The sequence below is a fragment of the Triturus cristatus genome, chromosome 7 (genome assembly GCF_964204655.1).
Source record: "Triturus cristatus chromosome 7, aTriCri1.1, whole genome shotgun sequence".
Lineage (NCBI taxonomy): Eukaryota > Metazoa > Chordata > Amphibia > Caudata > Salamandridae > Triturus > Triturus cristatus.
Genome location: NC_140590.1, coordinates 1,858,051,277 through 1,858,070,543, shown reverse-complemented (window position 1 = coordinate 1,858,070,543; position 19,267 = coordinate 1,858,051,277). Strand labels below are relative to the sequence as shown.

At 41.3% G+C, this 19,267-nt stretch overlaps 2 protein-coding genes across 3 annotated transcripts in view; one reads left to right on the top strand and one right to left on the bottom strand.

Moving 5' to 3' along the window:
• The window catches only part of LOC146813475 (uncharacterized), a 267,150-nt gene that overhangs the window by 159,575 nt on the left and 88,308 nt on the right, over positions 1-19,267 (top strand). The gene's annotated exons all lie outside the window — the stretch shown is intronic.
• The window catches only part of LOC146813476 (uncharacterized), a 57,908-nt gene continuing 44,711 nt past the window's right edge, over positions 6,071-19,267 (bottom strand). Inside the window, exons 4-7 of one of the 2 annotated variants that reach the window (XM_085620275.1) lie at positions 13,834-13,941; positions 11,222-11,335; positions 10,806-10,907; positions 6,071-7,487 (exon numbers count right to left, since the gene is read on the bottom strand). In XM_085620275.1, the coding sequence (XP_085476401.1) occupies positions 6,673-7,487; positions 10,806-10,907; positions 11,222-11,335; positions 13,834-13,941 (1,139 nt within the window). In that variant the 3' untranslated portion in view covers positions 6,071-6,672. The remainder of the gene's footprint in view (positions 7,488-10,805; positions 10,908-11,221; positions 11,336-13,833; positions 13,942-19,267) is intronic. The other variant, XM_085620276.1, reaches the window with a different exon arrangement.

Sequence of the window (19,267 nt, the reverse complement as noted above, 5' to 3'; positions counted from 1 at the left end):
TCCCAGAAGCAGACCCTGGAGGATCTGAAGCTGCTCAGCGATGGGTGAGTTACTAGAGGCAGCACAAGGTTCGGGCCGGACCCTGAGGGAGACAGGAATCCAGTGATATCACTGTACACGGAGACTCTGAGCTAGATAAGTATAATCCAAGTACTTCAGCGCCAAGAAGGTGAGCAGCTGTGGCTGGCATGACAGGCGGGTGGGGGAGGTGGGAGGGGTTTAATTAAAATAAAACTTACCTTCCCCTGGGTGCCGCGCCGCCTCAGCTCCTGGCCGGGTCCCGACTCCCGCATTTTCCTGCTGCTCTCCTGAACAGGAAGCCGCCACTCACAGGCAGCCTCCTTCCCCTCACCCAAGCCAATCACAACGCTGCAATGGCAGCTTTGTGATTGGTGCAGACGGCGCCCAGCCGGGTGCCTTGGGGAGGCCATTTTCTCTATGTGGGATGCATGTAGCCTACATAGAGAAAAGGGAGAGTGTGCATGACTAGTTTGGTCGGCCCCTAGAGGGGCCCACAGCATTGGGCTAGCTGCCTCCCCTGCTTTTCAGCAGACCCACCCACCTGCCCGCCCACAACCAGGCACTTCTGCTTTCTCGCAGTGAGAGAAGCTTAAACATAAAATGGTAGTTTTACCATTTTTGGTTTCTGCTTCTTGCATTGCGAGAAAGCAGTGGGGGGACGCCCCTCCGCCCTAATGCAGGAGCCGCCACTGTCTATGGGGAAATAGGGTGTGTGTGTAAAATCCTTCACCCTGTGGCAGGCACCCCAGCGGTGCTAGCCACAAAGTGCAGGGTTTTACACGGGGGTCCCTTAGGTACCCCCTCGGCCCCCAACCAGAGGCTGCAGGATGAAGGGGGCCGTGCTAGGGGCCCCAAAGTCACTTTCAGACAGCCTTTACTTGTCGGACAGGCCAACTCGGAAAGGCTGTTGGAAATATTCATCATAATCGGTCGGTCGGAAACACTGTCCGTAGAGCTGCACGATGCGGTTCCAACCAACACGACTTGACTGAGAGCCAATCGGAACAGATTCGGAAGGACCATGAGGTTTACAATCCGACCGCGAGCATCGTGATTGGTCGGGTAGATTGTAAACTGACTAAGTCGGTCGGAAGGGTTCCGACGCGGTCTAGGACATTCCGACTGTCAGGCGGATGCTTTCCGCCTGACATCGTAATGAGGCCCTTAGTATCAGCTCTACATCTTCAACTAAGTCATCGATCTCGGCTAGAGTGCTACGCTCCGCTTGGCTTCTCTTGATCTTTGATATTTTTTCCTTACCTGGCCTAACATCTGAAGCCTTCCGTTTCCCCATGTTAAAACAAAGGGCTGTCACATATTTACCCCAAATCTGCTTGCACAAAACTCCTAAAATGTCACTCCGCACTTTATATTCATTACATTTATACTGCAATTACAAAAGACAACATAAATCAGCGTAAAACAAAGTATTGTGATCAACAACAATAAAGTGTAACTGTAGTCAGTTTTGGTGTAACTCCCTTTAACTGCGATCACTTCAAAAGAGAGCGGAAAATAACCGGGATGGAGTCAAAGAAGATGGTGTCAATTAACAGTACATTTTGGTGGTAAATCGTTCCCCTTGCAGTGTCATAGGGCACACAGCCTTACTAGTAATAAGTGTGGGGGCTCCTATCCAACGTTCCACCAAAGACAAAGATAAAGAGATAGATTCCAGAAATTTCTGTATTATCTCCTGCTCGCAGCTCAGGCTGCAGGCGGGCAAGTATGAGTGCAGCCTTTGCCTTTTAGAGCACCCAGCATGAGGGCAAGGAGATGGTCAGCGTCCAGTACCACAGGAGAAGAAGGTATAGCGGACTTACCAAGAGCTGGCCTCTCCCTGAAGTAAGCTGAGAGCATTTTTGTGTGGTATACCCTAGGACAGCGAGTCCCACCAGGGCAATGGCGACCGGACGAAGAACTATGCCCCCGCCACGTGCTACTTATGACCTCAAATATTACATCACTCATGACGTGTTCTAAGGCATTATTTAAGACATCACTCATGACATCTCAAATGACCTGCGTCCAAAGCACCCGGCATGCAGCCAACCCCATGTTGTGCATGGCCTTTGGCCATGCATGGAGGGGAGTTAGCTCTTATGCTGTTTCGAATTAAATGTAGCATGATAGCAGTGCTTGGATTGGCTGAGATGATATTACCCAGTTTGCACATCTATGCTTGGCAGCGTGAGGCGGAGGATCGGATCATCAAGTCGGATCCAGCTAAGAATATGTTACTTTATTTAATAGAGTACTCCGAATCTGCTGATAAATTTAATTTGCATTGCAGAGGTGCCCGGCGCACATTCTATATACACAAAATGTCCCAATGAATAGAATGTGCCTCGATCACCACTGCCATACAAATTTCAGCTTGCCTGTCCTTTAGTAACTAATTTAACTTTTACGTGCTGCACTTGCCCCACAACTTCCCTGCCATTATACTATGGGGAGGGGAGCCGCACGGACCCCCTGCTCTGGGGTCCCTACACCCCTGGGGCCCAGCCATTATACAATGGGTAGGGGGCTACACGGCCCACCTCCCCAGGCTGATTTTACCGAAAAAACAAAGGTTACAGAGCTGCCATAGTTAGGGTCACATTTCTCTTGTACAAAACCAGTGAAATTCAACAATTATAGTAACCTGAGCTAACTAGAACTTACGCCCCCGCATTGCACTGCTTATGAACTCACATATTACATCACTCATTACATGGTCAGTGACATTACATCACTGATGACATCTTAAATGGCATCACTCAAGACATCATCCCATTAGTGTAAGTGTACCTGTTTCGCAAAACGTTTTGTAAAAAGTTTCTTAGACTAAACTACCGCATAAGTTAAATTACTATTCTTTTTGTACTACTAACGAGTGATATGGTTTCAAATAAATCTCATCTGAGCGGGGTAATGGATTTGAATCACTGTCCTACAAAACAAGGTTCATATCACTGTATTGTTCTGGACGGTTATGTACCTGAGAAGCTTCAAGGGTTCACTTACTTCATCATCACCTCTAGGGATTGGAATAAATCATAAGTTCTGGGCTGCTAGAGTTGTACAACATGGAGAAAAGGGCCACATATTCAACACAATTGGCCTGATTAACAAAGGTAAACTTATACTTTTGTGTAAGTTAACTATTACTTTAGTATTCAAAAATTATCATTTTAATTTACTAATAGTAATTTAAGAATTTAAGAAGATAGGCCTGTCCTATCTTTTTATGTGTGCAGTTCTCCATCCCGACAGTGAAGTCTCTGCAGTCGTAAAATTACTATTGGTAAAATTAAACTGGCCGTTTTTGAATACCAAGAAAATAGTAAACTTAAGTTACATAATAGTGTAAGTTTACATTTGTGAATCAGGCCTAATGTTTTCAACTTCTTATGGTAATGTGTAATATTCGCCAAATGTTACAATTCCACACAGAGATAGGCATATATCTACTACGTAGATATATTTGGATTACTGATAGGTAAATCTACGACATAAATACTTTCAGCTGGTCTATGCCTGTCAAAGCTAAACCGGAAACAAAGGATTAACTGCAGAGTAGAAAACGCACAAGAACAGGTTATGGAAGATATTTTGTTGCGCTTTACTCTTTCCTTGCCTATGGTGCACATAGAAAACATTTGTCTAGGTGAACAAATCCTGAATAAAGAAGGGTGGCTAGGGTTTTTTTCGACCCTTATTGCCCTATTATCATGCTCTTGAATTGGTCATATGTTCAAAAGAGCGATAAATGCAGTTTGTGAATGCCCACACATGTACATCTTTAATGGCATTCACAACATTTGAAATGCAAGCTTCTATGAGACAAGCCACCTTAAACTGGTAGAATTCCCAGAGTTACAAGAGCCACCAACACACACCCCAGCGTTGCAGGCCTAACCCTCTGAATCAGCGTGCTGTCTTAAGTCGCAGGTTTTATATATGCTTGACCTACATGCATCAAAGGAGTAGTGCAAGCACCCAACGCTAGTGCTGTTTCTCCCAATTACATGATAAGATTTTCAAAGCTAGCGCCATTAGATTATACAAAAATCTTGATTTTCATAACTAAGATGGCCAGATCAATCCAAGAACAATCTGTGGGCCATTCTTTCTAAACAAACGTCCTTGATGTTGGGACAAAATCAAAGGTGCCAAAAGGGACCTGCTGAGGTGTGTCCGTCTTCAGCAAATCTTACGCATCTGTTGAACATTCTCTGTGATGTCTGTAATAATCTGTGCATCATAAAAAAACTACTGAGAATACTCTCTTTTGAGGGCATTTTCATCAAATGCTCGATCATATGTACTAATCTGGATAAAAACATTCTCCTTGTTCGAGCTTTTTATGCATTGATTGATAGTGATGACCTTGAACATTGGCCAGGAAGTCTTTGTCACTTTTCCGCCCTTTTGGTAGTATTCTTATAGTGCGTCCGGGAGTGAGTGGGTTCGTCAGTAGAATTAGTCATTCCTCAGTCTGTCTTTCTCCGTTATCAGGAATCTATCAGTAAGAATTCAAGTGATTTCAAACTAACGTCTACGTTGAGTTGAAACAAAGGTGTGTGCTATTTTACTCAAAAGAAGAGATACGGTTTCAAATAAAATTCTGACAATTAATCATGATACCTTGTATGTATACTTTTCCAAATCACTTCACCCCTTTTCCTTGAACTGGAACCAAAAACGTCTCATCATTTTCTAGTCACTGCACGAGTAAATTTCATAACTTCAACAATGATGAGAATGCAGGGTTTGCTCTTGTGAATCCCAGCCAATAGCTTAACCTCATGCGTTCTCCCTGAAGGTATTGAGGATGCTGTCCCAAGCAATACACTTAAAAATCAGGGCAGTTAGTTCTACCTTGCTAAAGCATCCCATGCAATGTGTGCAGAGATCCCGCAGAGATATTTTCAGAATATTCTATAAACCTTATACTATTAAGTTGAGAAGCTTAGTGGGTGCAATAATAGCAGACAAGTGACAATAAGGGTAAACATCAATCATTTATTAATTAAACTTTTTATATTTTATTTTTTCCTTAACAGAACAATACCTAAATTGTGTAGATCAAAAATACATCCTGCTGTGATTTTGTAAATGGTTCAGGATCATCCTTTGCTGTGTGTATCTTGCCATCTGGTTTACTGGGCTCTGAAAATGCCCCCTTACTTCTGTACACATACACTGGACTCACTGACTTCTCCCTTTACATTGTTTATATTACATATTACACCTTCACTTTATGCCTCAAAAATTCTTTATTGTAGACTTCTTTTTCACAAGAGATATGAACCTTGCATCTGGTTCCTAAACGCTCAAGCACAGGAGCAGGTATGCCACGGCACCCATCACCATCTCCAATTGAGCAACACTTATAATAATGTCAGTTTAAGCCCCATTCTCCTAGTGCAGCATTTTAGAGCAGTACCTGTTGTCCTCTCTTAACTTTAGTAGAACACACTCCAGAATTTGAGAGAAAGCCAACCTCCTTTCTACTTAATTGGATATTTGAACTGGTTGTCTCCCAGTATCAGGGGACAATTGCACAAAAAGGGGCAAATAAGGCTTATAATATATGGCAATTATTTGTGAGTTGGTCATTCAAGGGGTTCCCAAATGGACTAGATTATCACTGACTTCTGCTCCGGATATCCATATAAAACCATTCAGTACCACACCTATCAAATCCGCCCAACTAGTGACTGCAGAGGAGAGGGACATGTCTGCTGCTAGATTTCCTCTCCAGTCTCTTCTCCCTTGAGATATGGCAGTTCATACTAAAAAGATATCTTGTTGTTCATATACAATTTAGACCGGTCAAAGGAACCTTGACCTATCTTAGATTTCACTATCTCTTGCTAACCCCATTCCAGCATATCAAATGTTTTTCACTGTCCCATACTTCTCCACTGCTACTCTGCCCACAATAGTAGATAACATAATGTAGTTTAGCAAAGTCATAACTCATGGCTTTAATTTAATTTATGGACATGCTCGGAAGTACCAGTTTAGTAACAATACTAACAATACTAGCCAATAGGAGTTCATTGAAATCAGTGAATTTACCTTTATTGCGAATCATGTTAATTATACTTTTTCACATTTGCTGCATTTCGACGTTATTGTCTCCAATGTCGATTGCCTATTCTATATGTTTGACAAACATGAGATGCATTTTTAGGCCAGTGTGTGATCGCTCAGTGTTCTGTACTTCATCCTATCATCTGTCACCAGTGTTTTTCCTTTCCTGAGTGTACTTCGGGTGTAACAAGAGGTAGCCTTCAAACTCATGCTTCCCCACAATCACGGCACTGATGTCCTTCCTCTCTTAAGGTTAATGTCTGATCTCTGAGAAGGTCTCACTCTGAGTTAGGGTCTCACAGTTGATCATGAGTTGAATAAGAAGCATCCAAATTGATATTTTGTGCTACAAATAATAGCCCCTCTGTTTCTTTTACACTTCCTGTGCGCAGTGGAGGCTTTTTGTGGCTGCCACCTTAGTTCCACCAACAGAACTTGCAGTTGAATAACATCACATGGCTGAGTTAATTACCTGAAGTTATAAATATATTGATGGGATGTTTTATTTAAAACAGCACATGGAGAGCCTGTGTCTTTCCCAAGCAGGTTTTGAGGAGACAAATGCTACATCCAGTCGCGCTCTGTGAGGGTGTTCAGCTCAGACGTGACTGCAGAAGCCTCACTCCTATCCCCATTGTGTGTTTTCTCATGTCGAGTCAGATTGACTTTCTGACTGAAGCTTTTGTCACATTCAGTACACTTATAGGGCCTCTCTCCCGTGTGTGTTCTCTCATGAAGAACAAGATGGTCATTTCGAATGAAGCTTTGCTCACAATACGTGCACTGATAAGGTCTTTCTCCAGAATGTGTTCTGAGATGCATATTGAGGTTCGACTTCATACTGAAACTTTTGTCACACTGACTACAGTGATACGGTCTCTCTCCTGTATGTGTTCTTTGATGCCGATGGAAAGCACTTCTTTTGGTAAAAGTCTTTTTACAATGAGTGCACAGATGCAAAGTCTCTCCCGCATGTGTTTTCATGTGTCTTGTAAGCTCTATGCTTTGTCTGAAGCCTTTCTCACATTCAGTACATTTATACCATGTCCAGTTTGGCTTTTTATTTTCTAGATGTGCAAATACCAATGTATTTCTCACAGCAATCTCAGTTTCATCACATTTATCAGGCATCCCAGTTTTGGGAATTCCTTGATCTGAACAATCACATGTTAGATTGCTGAAGCCACTTTCGTACTGGCCATTATTTTTTCCCCGCAGCTCATCGTGGATTTCTAACCATGGTTGGCCTTTAGAAGTTGCTGTCTTCTCGGAGTCCAGGGGGAGATCTATTTTGACTGATGATATTTTAAATGGCATTGTTGTGCTCATATAGTTTGAATAATGTCCTCTTTTATCTGCTTTGCTTAAATCCACATTACCTGTTGAATTAAACAATTAAGACCATCAGCTTTGGCACATACAAAAAGTAATATAAGGTTATCGGGGTCACAGATTATGCCATGGGTGCCCAAAGCAGGTCCAGGTGAGTTGCATTCCTGCTTTATTTTTAAGAAAACTACTTACTATTTAAGTTCTATTTGGAGTAATTGGATTTAAATGCATTATGTGTGGGTTTCCTGAAACTCTGACACGGCCTATCCTTCTTGAAGCTACATGTGACAACCCAGGTCTATCTCATGAGCGAGAGAGCTACATAATGTAACTAATTTGACTCATGCTTTGGTCATTGGTCTAGCAGTGCTTGTGAGCACCTTACTTATCTGAGCCACAGGTAAACGTTACATTTCTTGGCAAATAGCAAGGAACAGTGCTAATGAGGAGACACCACTTTAATGACTAAATTGCACAGACAGCCTTTCATTCATGATGCCTGATACTGGTCTGCACCCAAGACCGTGGTTTTTGTAGTTCGGGTGTGAGGCTGAAGAAATAGTGGACTAAAGGACCCAAGGAGAGGAGAAGACAGATAGAGGCAGAAGTAAGATTTCACAGCAGGTCACTAATAATAGACAAGGGTCTTTAAAATAAGAGGTGTTTTCTAGTATAAAATATACAAATAAACACATAAAACGAACAGGCAACAAGAACACAGCAATAATAATGTGGTTAGAGAAATGTGCTCAAATAGAGATTTTCTAGTTGATAGGAAACATATAAAATAAAAGTGCCATTAAGCATCCTAGAGATATCAAATCCTCACTTTGTGGGAGCTCGTACTACGCTTTCCAACTGGGGAAGGAGATTTTCCATTTTTCACAGGGCCTTGGGGTTGTGTTCTGTTGCTGGAGCGGATCCCAGAACCAATTGAATGATCTTTCTAACACATACTGTTCAAGAGCTAGTGCTGTTTAATTGTACGGTGGACACTAGCGCTATGTAGTGCTAAGCATAAAGTTCATCCTTCTTAAGATGAAGGCACTTGCACTTAGTACAGCACTGCAAAAGCTTGCTTGTAAAACTGATAAAAGTCACACTGAGTTAAACGCTTGAACACACGAGTGTTATTTGATCTGGAGGGCACGCTTCATAAATGAAACAGAGAAGGCATCTACTCAACCGGGTGTTAGAACGTTCAACTTAGGATATGGAAGGATGGTTAATAATGAGCCCCTCGGCAGAGGTCTGCCAGCTCCAGGTAATGCCTGGCATTTTTACAGGGAACCACTGTAAGGCCCTGCAGTGTGGTTGAGGATCTCACTTTGGTGAACCGCAAAATGTGGAAAATAGTTTGCACTTCAGGAGTTAAAGTCTATTAACATTAATCCGCTCTGACATGAACCTTTTGAGGATGCTGCCAATGACATGTCATTTCTTTTGGACTGACCAGATGACGACTAAAACAGGGAGCAGTTTTTGTTAATAAGGAATTAAAAGCGGTAGAGAATAAGCTGTCTGAAATATGCTAATAAGAAGGGTCTTTTACATTTTTGCCAATGTTAGTTTACTTTTTGGCATTGAGCTTCCAAATGATGGTATAGCCTGAATGCAAATGAACTTCAAACATCAAACCGTGTGTATTTGTAAAGCGCACATTCACCTTGAAGGACATCCTGTGCCAAAATAAAAGATGCTTGAGCTCAATAGATGAAGGCACTGGGTTTAACTGCAGACGAATGATGAGCTGACTCCGAACAGACCATTAGAAGAAGCTCTCTGTTCCCCCTGAGCACATATACAGTCCCCTGGCCTGGCTGGTTACATTCAGAAGACTTTCCCAAACAAAATCACAACACAACAGTGTTTTATCATGAACCAGAAAATACCCGCTGATTCAGAAAGAACTGTGCTTTAAGACTGGTTGATAACATGGCTCTCCGACTACATGTGATTATGAATTCCTAACACATGCGACAGGGATCTCATTCCATGAGCATGATCAAGGCACCTTGTTTGAGTATTAGTGTTGGCTCTGGCTTTGATGTCCACTCATAGATCAAGCTGATGAGTGTGTGGAGATGCAGAGGATGACAACTTGTTGTTAACTTGGATAAAAATTATGGAACGAGACATGCATTAACATATTTAAAACGTTTAAAGTTTTAACTATGAGTTAAAAATCATGGGGTGATGAATCTAGAAGATCCATTAAAGTTTATTGTTGTTGTCAGCATAGAAGCCTTGTAACGCACTGCCAATAGAATTATATAAAAACAATAAACAGACCCTTAAGAAAATTGCGCACAGTAAAAACCCACTATACTAAGCACTCCTGTCAAATAAGAATATACAAGTTGAAAGCCCCTAAAAAGCAACAACCATATTCTATGCCCAATGTGCCCCTTACAGATGTCAACAAATCATCGAGAAACAATCTGATGTTTGATTTTTGGCCATACTAACCATAAAAAAGAAGACACTGAAAACACAACTTATTTTTCCTCTGTACTAAGACAGAGGGACATTGGTTCTTCCTTTGAACCTATAACTTTAATCTAAAAAATGAGAATGACCAACGCCTATGTGCTTGGGGGTACTTGGTACAGAATAACAAAGTGCAGAGTGGTATCTATTCCCCCACACTATAGTTGGAAAAGTCCCAAGTTATATCAAACTAAATTCATGAATTCAACCAAAAAACAGGGTCTGGGGCGGATGAGGAACACAAAACCTCACTCAGAAGTTACCACTAACACCTTCCAGTAAGGATATCCTGCAGGGTGGGAGCAAGCGGGAGGGGCAGATACAAACCCCATAGCTTACCACAGACTATAGCTAATAACTTGGAAAGCCAGAGTTAACAGGTCAGAGCACAGCAAGGGGTGCAGACTAGACAACCAGACATCTCTATTCTGAAACTGTTGTTTGTAGAACAAATTAGAAAACGATTTAATTGATAATATGCAAATAATCCAGCAAAACATTGCCGCTAGCAGGTACTTTGAGGCGAAATCTCACCTAAATCACAGCAGTCATTGCAAGATCAAGGGAGAATCCCCCATAGATGACAGCGCGATGCTTGAAGCACTCCAAACCACACAACGCCCAAAAGCAGAACCCCGCTCGAATATGGAGAGATGTATTCCGGGCAACCCTGTAACAATACTCATGTCCCCTAAGAAGCAAGATTCCTGACATGGGTGGCTTCTTGAATAAGGGTATTTGCCAGGAATATGATAGACTGCTGGGAGCAGAAAAGGCTACATTGACTTTCAAAGGACATAACACATGTGTTCTCCTGTGTGTGGAAAGGGGTCTTTCCAAGGGTGATTTTAATACGCAAAGCACCGTAAACTCACCTATAGAACTGCTGTCATCTTTCAATCTGTTAATGCTCTCATGGTTCAAGCAATCCGCCTCTTCCTCTTCTTTGATGCAAAATGAAATAACGTCACGACCTGCTATTGAAAAACATATATGTGTAATAGCAAAACATATGGAAATATACATTATACAGGAAGGAGCATAACATACAAATGAAATCAAAAGGCCATATTGGGAGCAAGTGGACTACCTTCAGTGTTAGAGTAGATGCGCTGTTCTCTCAACTCACAAAGGGAAGCAACTCGGAAAGATCTGCAATGTGCAGAGAAGGGTTCATAAACTGACCGACGTCAGGAATGTATCATGCACGGTTCCAGGACAACAGACCGGTAAGCAGTACCTCCACAGACAATCCCACAGCTGGAAAACATTGCAATCATCTGGAACTTACCTACGGAGGGGTCAGAGGTGTTTTTTCCAACTTCTGCATTAAAATCATCATTTAAAATCAACATTGGCTCTTCGTCTTTCTTTACACAAATGTCTGTATTTGGATATTGTAATTCTGCAGATTAAGTTAAGAACATTGAGGTGTATAAGAAAACATAAAAATGACACTTTCAACACTTATAATTAATGCATAAATTACATTTCCGATCAGCCATGTTCTTTAGAAGAGGGGCCCTAAGTATTAAAGCAGTATAGCCACAAATATATTTTTCATATACATGACAACAATAAAATAGTTCTTCAAGAAGTATCATAAAAAAGTATAGAGATAATGCATCACGTTGAAGGGTGAAGACATATTAATAGAGAGAATGCTTATCTAATTAGGCCAAATACTAACCAAGCAATTTAAATACAGAGATAAATGGAGTCATACATTAGCATGTCATGATCCCTTTAAATTATGATACTAGAGGGCCTGATTATGACGCCGGCACCGCGGCGAAAGCAGGACCGCCCAACTAGAAGTCAGAGACCCTGCGGCCCGTATTACGATGCAACCGCATTCACGCAGTTGCAATGTGTATATTTTGCATTGCAGTGTGTACTGCGGGTTGCAGCACATGCCGCAATGCAACTCTTTTTTTTTTTTTTGCAGAGTTTTAAATAGCGCGAACTTGACCCGAATCCAATCAGGTATCAGAGCGCTTTACATAATAGCACCAGTTACGTTACATGAGGACACACATTCATTTTTTTTTTTTTGTTAGGCACGGGTAGATTAAGTGATTTGCCCAGAATCACAGGATGTTCAGCGTTGTTACCGAGACTTGAACCCAGTTCCCCAGGTCCGAGGTCGAGCACCCTAGCCGTCAAATCATACTATGTGGCAGGAACCATGTGGTGCCTGCCACATGGTGCAGGGATGTTAAGGGTGACACCATAGGTGCCCCCCCAGGACCCATAGCGGATGGGCCCCCAAAGTTACTTTCTCCCTGTCTTTTCATGGTGGGTGAATCGCAATGAAAGGGCAGGCGGAAAAGGACATCCTAATCCCTATGGCGGTGCCTGAGCAGGCACCGCCGTCTTTGCAGGGAATAGGAGTCCGACTGCCACCCTGACGGGCTCCTTGATCCTGTCGGATGCATCGGTCTTTTCCCCCCGACAGCCGAGCTCCAACCGCCTGCATCCTAATGCGGAGGCCGGATCCAAAGGGCTGGATGGAGGCGGGACCGCCACTGACGGCAGCAGTTCCACCGCCATCATAATCAAGTGCCCTGTCCCTAGAAAGTCCCAGTGCTGTCCCAAAACAAGTGTAAACAACCACTGTTGTATTTCTGTTTTAGCCCAAAGGAAGATATCAAAAGCTTCAGTAATTCACACTTTCCTTAACCAATGAAGCTACAGTGAGCTTTCAAAGATGATGTTTTGAGTTTATAGAAGAGTTACCCAGGAACCGTTATTGTGAAACTCTGGCTTTTTTAAAACCTATAAACTGCAATTAAACCCACTGAGAGAGAAATAACGCTTTTGGGTGTAAACAGATAAACAATGAATTGCCTATACTCTTCATTCATGTGTGTTACTTCTCCGAAGCAGAGGGATGGGTGGATACAACTGTTGGTGCTGGATCTTTTGAAACAAAATTAAAAGACATTCAGCAAAAATTAAGTAAGGAAAATCAGAATTTTTAATTCCTTGCTGAACACAGTATGTCATTTTTAAAGAAGGCAGCAGCACGGATGCATGGTCCCGGCGTTTATTTTTTTTTGCCTCTGAATGGCAAAAGGTCAACTTTAAGAACCCCTGCCCTAAAACGGTGGAGTTACAAGTACCTGTGTAAAGTGTGTTGGTGCCATGGGTATCTCAGACCGCCGAAAGGATGAGACAGCTCTGTCCACTTACCAGAAGAGGACAATAACAATATTCATGGGCGACCGGAGGCCAGACAGCATGTGTGACACTTTCAGCCAGCCCTGCCTTCTAATCCAACCACACATTTTTGAGGGGGAGGGGCTGAGCTCAAAATGCAACTAGATATTGAAAAGCCAGCACTGGCTGAAGGTGTCAGACCTGATGATGGGGTCAGTTGTGACATATGAACAATAGCAATCCCACCACATGTAGGCACCTAAAGAAGCAACTGTCAAGTATAAAAGAAAGTAGGGGTACAAATGACACTAGTGCAACCCTTACACAAGGTATACTATTTAGGAGGGATTCTGTGAAGGACCTCGAAACGTACCAGATAGTGGATGCTTAATCAGTACTGAAGATAATGAAACCATTAATTGTCCTCTACACCAGCCAGAGTCTCAAGACAAAGTGAAAGCATGGGAGGCAAAGTGCATGTGAGAACAGAACACTGACAGATCAAAAGGTCCATCCAAAACAGAAACACTAAACATATATCTTTCAGCTTTAAAAGAAATATGCACTGAGGTAAACGCAACGTGGTTCCTTAACACTGCGGTCTCAATGTATAAATAATATTTCCAAGAGACAGAAGAGCACTAGAATAACATCACTGGAATGCACACACTCCAGAAAACGCTAGACTGCGACAAGTGTTTCTGACGCACTTTGAATCGGAATAGCACCGGCATCACTTACCTTTAGCACAAGCACTGAAATAACTACTTCTTTCTTGGCCGCGAAAGGTGTCCAAATACAGCTGTTCCTCTTGGTTTATAGTAAATAATTCATCAAGGCTAGTATTATCTGTTGTAAAAATACATAAAAGTATACTTTACTAGCACATAAAATTACTTCTCTTCTGTTTTTGGCCCCAAATTTCATTATACGCCTTTCCACCACCTGATTTCAGTACGTGCTCTCTCAGAAAGAATTGTAGGGTCATTGAGTTAGTAAAACGCCCGCAACGGTACTCAACATCAGCGTGCATCTTGAAGAGCATGTTTTCATAAGCTGCTTATTGGTCTATTTACAAAGACAGATATTCACATATACATTTATTCATGTGCCTATTTACTATGACACCCTAGAGTAACTCTACACTTCTTTGCGAATCACCGCTCCTAAATGAAGAGTTACACCTAAGTCTAGACTTACAAATGTCCAACCCTTCAAAGCAGGGTGTGGGACCACCTACAGCAGATTTATGAGTATAAGGTTAATTGTAATAACTTTGAATGTAGGTGGAGACCTACGCCATCATGGCAGAGATTTCCCTTTGGGAAAATTTAGGAAAACATATTGAAGATTATCATTAATTTGTTTGTAAATATAAAAATATTTTTAAGCATAATATAAATGTAAAATAATTTTTAATATTTACTATTAACCTCGAACTAATAGAATGAAATATTACAGAACATTAACTCATCAATGTCGATTAAATAGCTAATTAATTTAAATATAAATATATACATTTACTTTATGAATAATTTTAAACAATAAACAAAGAATTTTATACAAGTTTAAAAGTGATAATTTTTTTTATTAATTTCTTTATTAGATTTTAAAATATTACAATAATTAATTATCCACACATAAAAGCTCCCAAAATTGAAGATGCCACACTCTGGCGTGTGAAGTAATATTTATTGGCAAGGCAGCAACAACAAACTAACCTTGTGGGCACACAGTTCGTAATACTGCCATTGAATCCCTACGCGTTTCGGGCATCATCCCGCCCTTGCTCACAGGAATGGCTGACATGGAGTAGTAGCAACAAACAAAAGTTCGCACTTACGATATTTAAATGTTTCCACTGTGGGCGTGTCTGCAAAGTGCATTATGGTAAAGTAAGTCTCCTTTTTCTTTATTCCCTTGGTGGGTGTCGCAATAAAAGTCTCCTTCATAAAATTCGTAATTAATTATATATACTTTTTAACACAAACAAATATATTTAATTTTTCCTATTAACCGCTAACGTTTTTAAACCCACATTTGTAGCCCTTTCTAAAAAATGTATTAAAAATATAAGTGTACTTATGGTTAGGTCAGAGTTTTCCTAGGGAAGGCATTGTTTCTAAGTAACTTTGCTGTCCACTGACTGATCCACACAAAACTTTTCAATAAAAGTACCTACACTTTGGGTTCTTCATGCCAAGTTTTGTCCAGATCTACGAAGCAGGAACAAAAAGGGGTGGCGAGTCCCAAAACTGCCCTTTTGTGTTTTATTTCCATAAGATTCTTTGCTCTTTGATACAGAAAACATGGGCGAACGGAATCACACTTAGGGTCTGATTACGACTTGGGCGCAGCGGCAACGGCGCAATGCTGCCTCCGCTTCGCCAAAGCCGCGCAAGCACAACCGCCTGTATTACGAGTTAAAATGTGTAACTCGTAATACGGCGGGCAGTCCTTTGCTATTCCCATGTCAGTGCTAGGAAAACAGGCACCGCAATGGGAACAGCAAAAAAGTTCCAGCGCGACATTGATGTGGACGTCCATGACGTGCTAGAACTTTGAGGGGGTACAGACAGGGGGACACATGTTGTGCCCCCTAGAATGTATTTCCCATGGCAGGGGGCTGTTTGCTCCTGCACCGACAGCATGAAAAGGCTGGCGGTCCAGGGACTCGTAATATGCTGAGAGGGACTGCACCAGTCCTCGTTCAGCATGTTGCGTTGTGGCACTCCTGCGCCACCGCCAATTAATGACTGTTCCCTGACGCAGCTGATGGTCCACCACCGCAATGACTTTAGAAGCTATAATACAGCGGTCGGTGGACTGCCACTGCTGCGCCACCACAAGTCTGGCGGTTCGAATACCGCCAGACTTGTAATCAGGCCCTAAGCTTGGCTCAAAAGTAGAAATGAACTCAAAAAGTACCCTTTCTTGGCTTAGTGATCGTTACATGGTTGGACTGGGCAGGAAGAGGTTACATTTTCAAGATATCTGAACCATTAATTTGCGGAGTATGCACAGTCACCATGTACCTCAGTTAATCCACAATTAAAAAATACATAGATCTCATCAGACAAGGCAGATTGAAGGCACGGGTTGGCTGCCACATTGGAAGATGTTGCAGCTGCCTTTAAAGAATGCGGGGACTCAGTCCGCACATCTTGAAAGTTAATAAAAAAGGCCCAAAAGAAGGCAAGGTGTGCGCACACCCTGAACACTGAGTCCATGCAGGTAAATATGGGGAAAAAATATGATTTTTTTGCTGAATTTGTGGATCCTCCTGCGCTCTCAGATTGATCTACACGCTAACGCGGAACCAGCCTTAAATCTTTGGTACCTGCAAGATTCTTGCGTCTGGTGCGTCTGGTGTAATAAAACCAGGACAGGCTTCAAGGGCCCAGATTAGCCTGTTTTAGGCTGAATGACTCCAGTCAGACAGTCGCAGGGGGAGGGGTGCACAGAGCTGTCAAACATCCTACCCTCACAGTACACAGCTAAAGGCTGTGCATAGTGGGGGCGGACACATGCAAAGTGTGGTGGACAAGGCCTTTGCCAGACTTCTGCTGCGCATGGCAGAAGGCTGAGCGCAGAGGGGTCTAATACTCGTAGGGGGGTGTGGCGCACAGTTGGGTCGGATGCCTTGAGCAGCAGTGGTCACACACCCAAAACCAGCTATGCGCAGCCAAAGGTCATGTGAATCGGGAATCACATGCAGATAGAGGATGGGGTGAAGGGCCTGGCTTTCACACCAACTACACAGAAATGAAGGCTGTGCACAGCGAGTGTAAGACCTCCTGTAAGAGCATGACACAGGGCCTGGCCTCATCCTATCCCTACTGCACATGACCAAAGGCTTTGTACAGTGGGGATGAGATGATCTCCCCGCTGCACAAGACCAAAGCCCATGCACAGAAGGGTTTGGCTGCCCCACCCCTGTTACACAAGGCCAAAGGCAATGAACAGCAGGGGTCAAGCACTTGAAAAGGCTTGAGGAGCAAGGTCTGGCCAGAGGCCAGGCTCTGCACCTCATCCCCACTGTGAGCAGCAGCAGGTTTTAGACACACTGGCGGGTGGGGCATGTTCAGACATGGCCATACACTACACCCGCTGTACAAGGTCAAAGCTTTTCACTTCTCGAAGTGTCTTGCTCTGCCACCAAATTAAGGATGCCTTTTACAATGTGCGATTTCTTGATTATTCCTGCCATATTTCACCTCTTCCTGTTCCTTCTCATTGAGGAGTCTTTATTCGCTGTGCTGTGGTGTCCTGGGGTTCACGGACAGAATATCAACCCCCAAAATATCGCCGTACCAAAATATCGTGATCAAAATATCAATGTCAAAAATATTGTCATCCTATACTTATAATGGTAGGCACAAAAACATCAGAAAGAAATAAATATCGCTGTATTAAATATCATTTTAAAAAATATATATACATTCAAATAATATTAAATGGTAACATTAATTTAAAAAAAAAAGATTTAATATATAATTTAACAAATATAGGAAATAAACTTAACTAAAACGAAGTTAAACACACATATATAATAATTAATATATATAATTACATTTATCTACTGAAAAAACTATTAAACTAATCATTTTAATTTATATTATAATTTCAACCTTTTTCACAATTATAAAAATATAATACATATATATAATAAGCATACACCAATGACACCAACAGTATAAAAAACAAACTATTGTAATTAAATTAAAAAGGTAAACAACTTAAAATTTAGTACAAATATTTGACACGTTAAAAAACATTAATAATTACAAATATTATATTTTTGAAAAAACAAAAACATAATAATATAAATAATAACAATATAAAGTAACATCTAAAATTTACAATTTAAAACATATACTATTCCCACTACAATTTATACCAAAACCACAAACTATTATGTTAAATATATACAAAATGTACTACTCCTACTTCATGCATGCAAAAATAATAAAACTGGTAAAAATTCCCTCCACTAAATGCAACTGTAGGAAAAGTGCTGGGTTGTGTGAGGTAACATTTACTATTCCAACTCCAGTGACCGCAACAGTAGGGAAAGTGTTGGACTGCGGAGGGGACGCAATTACTATTCCCACTCCAGTCAATACAACAGTAGGTAAAGTATTGGATTGCAGAGGGGTAACATGAACTATTCCTACCCCAGGCAGTACAACAGTAGGGAAAGTGCTGGATTGGGGTGGGGTAAAAATTACTAGTCCCACTCCAGTCAGTGTAACATTAAAACCAAACAAAATGTCTTGAACAAAATAAAATTATTTCAAAAACAAAATAAAGAAAGACAAAATATAAACATGTACAAAAAACTACAGATATATTTAATATTAAAAATAAAAAGAAATTACAATGTTAAATACATATCACAAATAACTACAAAAATTATTATAACTAAAATACTAAAATAATTTTCATACGACTACATTTTTTATTCAGAAATTAATAAACCAAATAATATTTAATACATACATTTAATGTAGCTACATCCCACCTTATAACCTGACAAAACTCACAACCTGCACCTAAAACTTAACTTTGAAAAGCAAAATATTGACACTATTAATAAAAATATTAACAACCTAATTAACATTAATTAAATACTAATTATCAAATAATTATAGTTAATTACATTCCCACAATATACCCCCACAAAACACCAAACCCACTCATAACATTTTACCGAAAATTATTTAAACAATTAACATAATTAATTATCAATTTGATAATTAATATTATTTACAAAATTAATTATTAATTACTTTAAATTAATTTACTCACCACTCCATACCCCAAATAAAACACAACCCAAATCTAAAATCCCCCCGCAAAGAAATGTATTGTAAAATTAACAAAATGTATTATCAATTAAATAAATATTACTAATTAACAACTATGGCCCTCATTACCCGGCACTGTTTCAGTGAGGTAGGTTCCACACACCGAATTAGGATGCGACCGCACATGGTGCGGTTGCAATGTTCCATTTTTCAATGGGAGCATGTGCCGAAACCGCTTGCAGCACAAGTTCCCATTGCCAGCTGCCATACGGTGCAGGGATGTGAAGGGGGCACCATAGGTCCCCCCCAGGCCCACAACCGGATGGCCAGAGGCAGGAGGGAGCCCTGCCATCCGTTAGGGATTA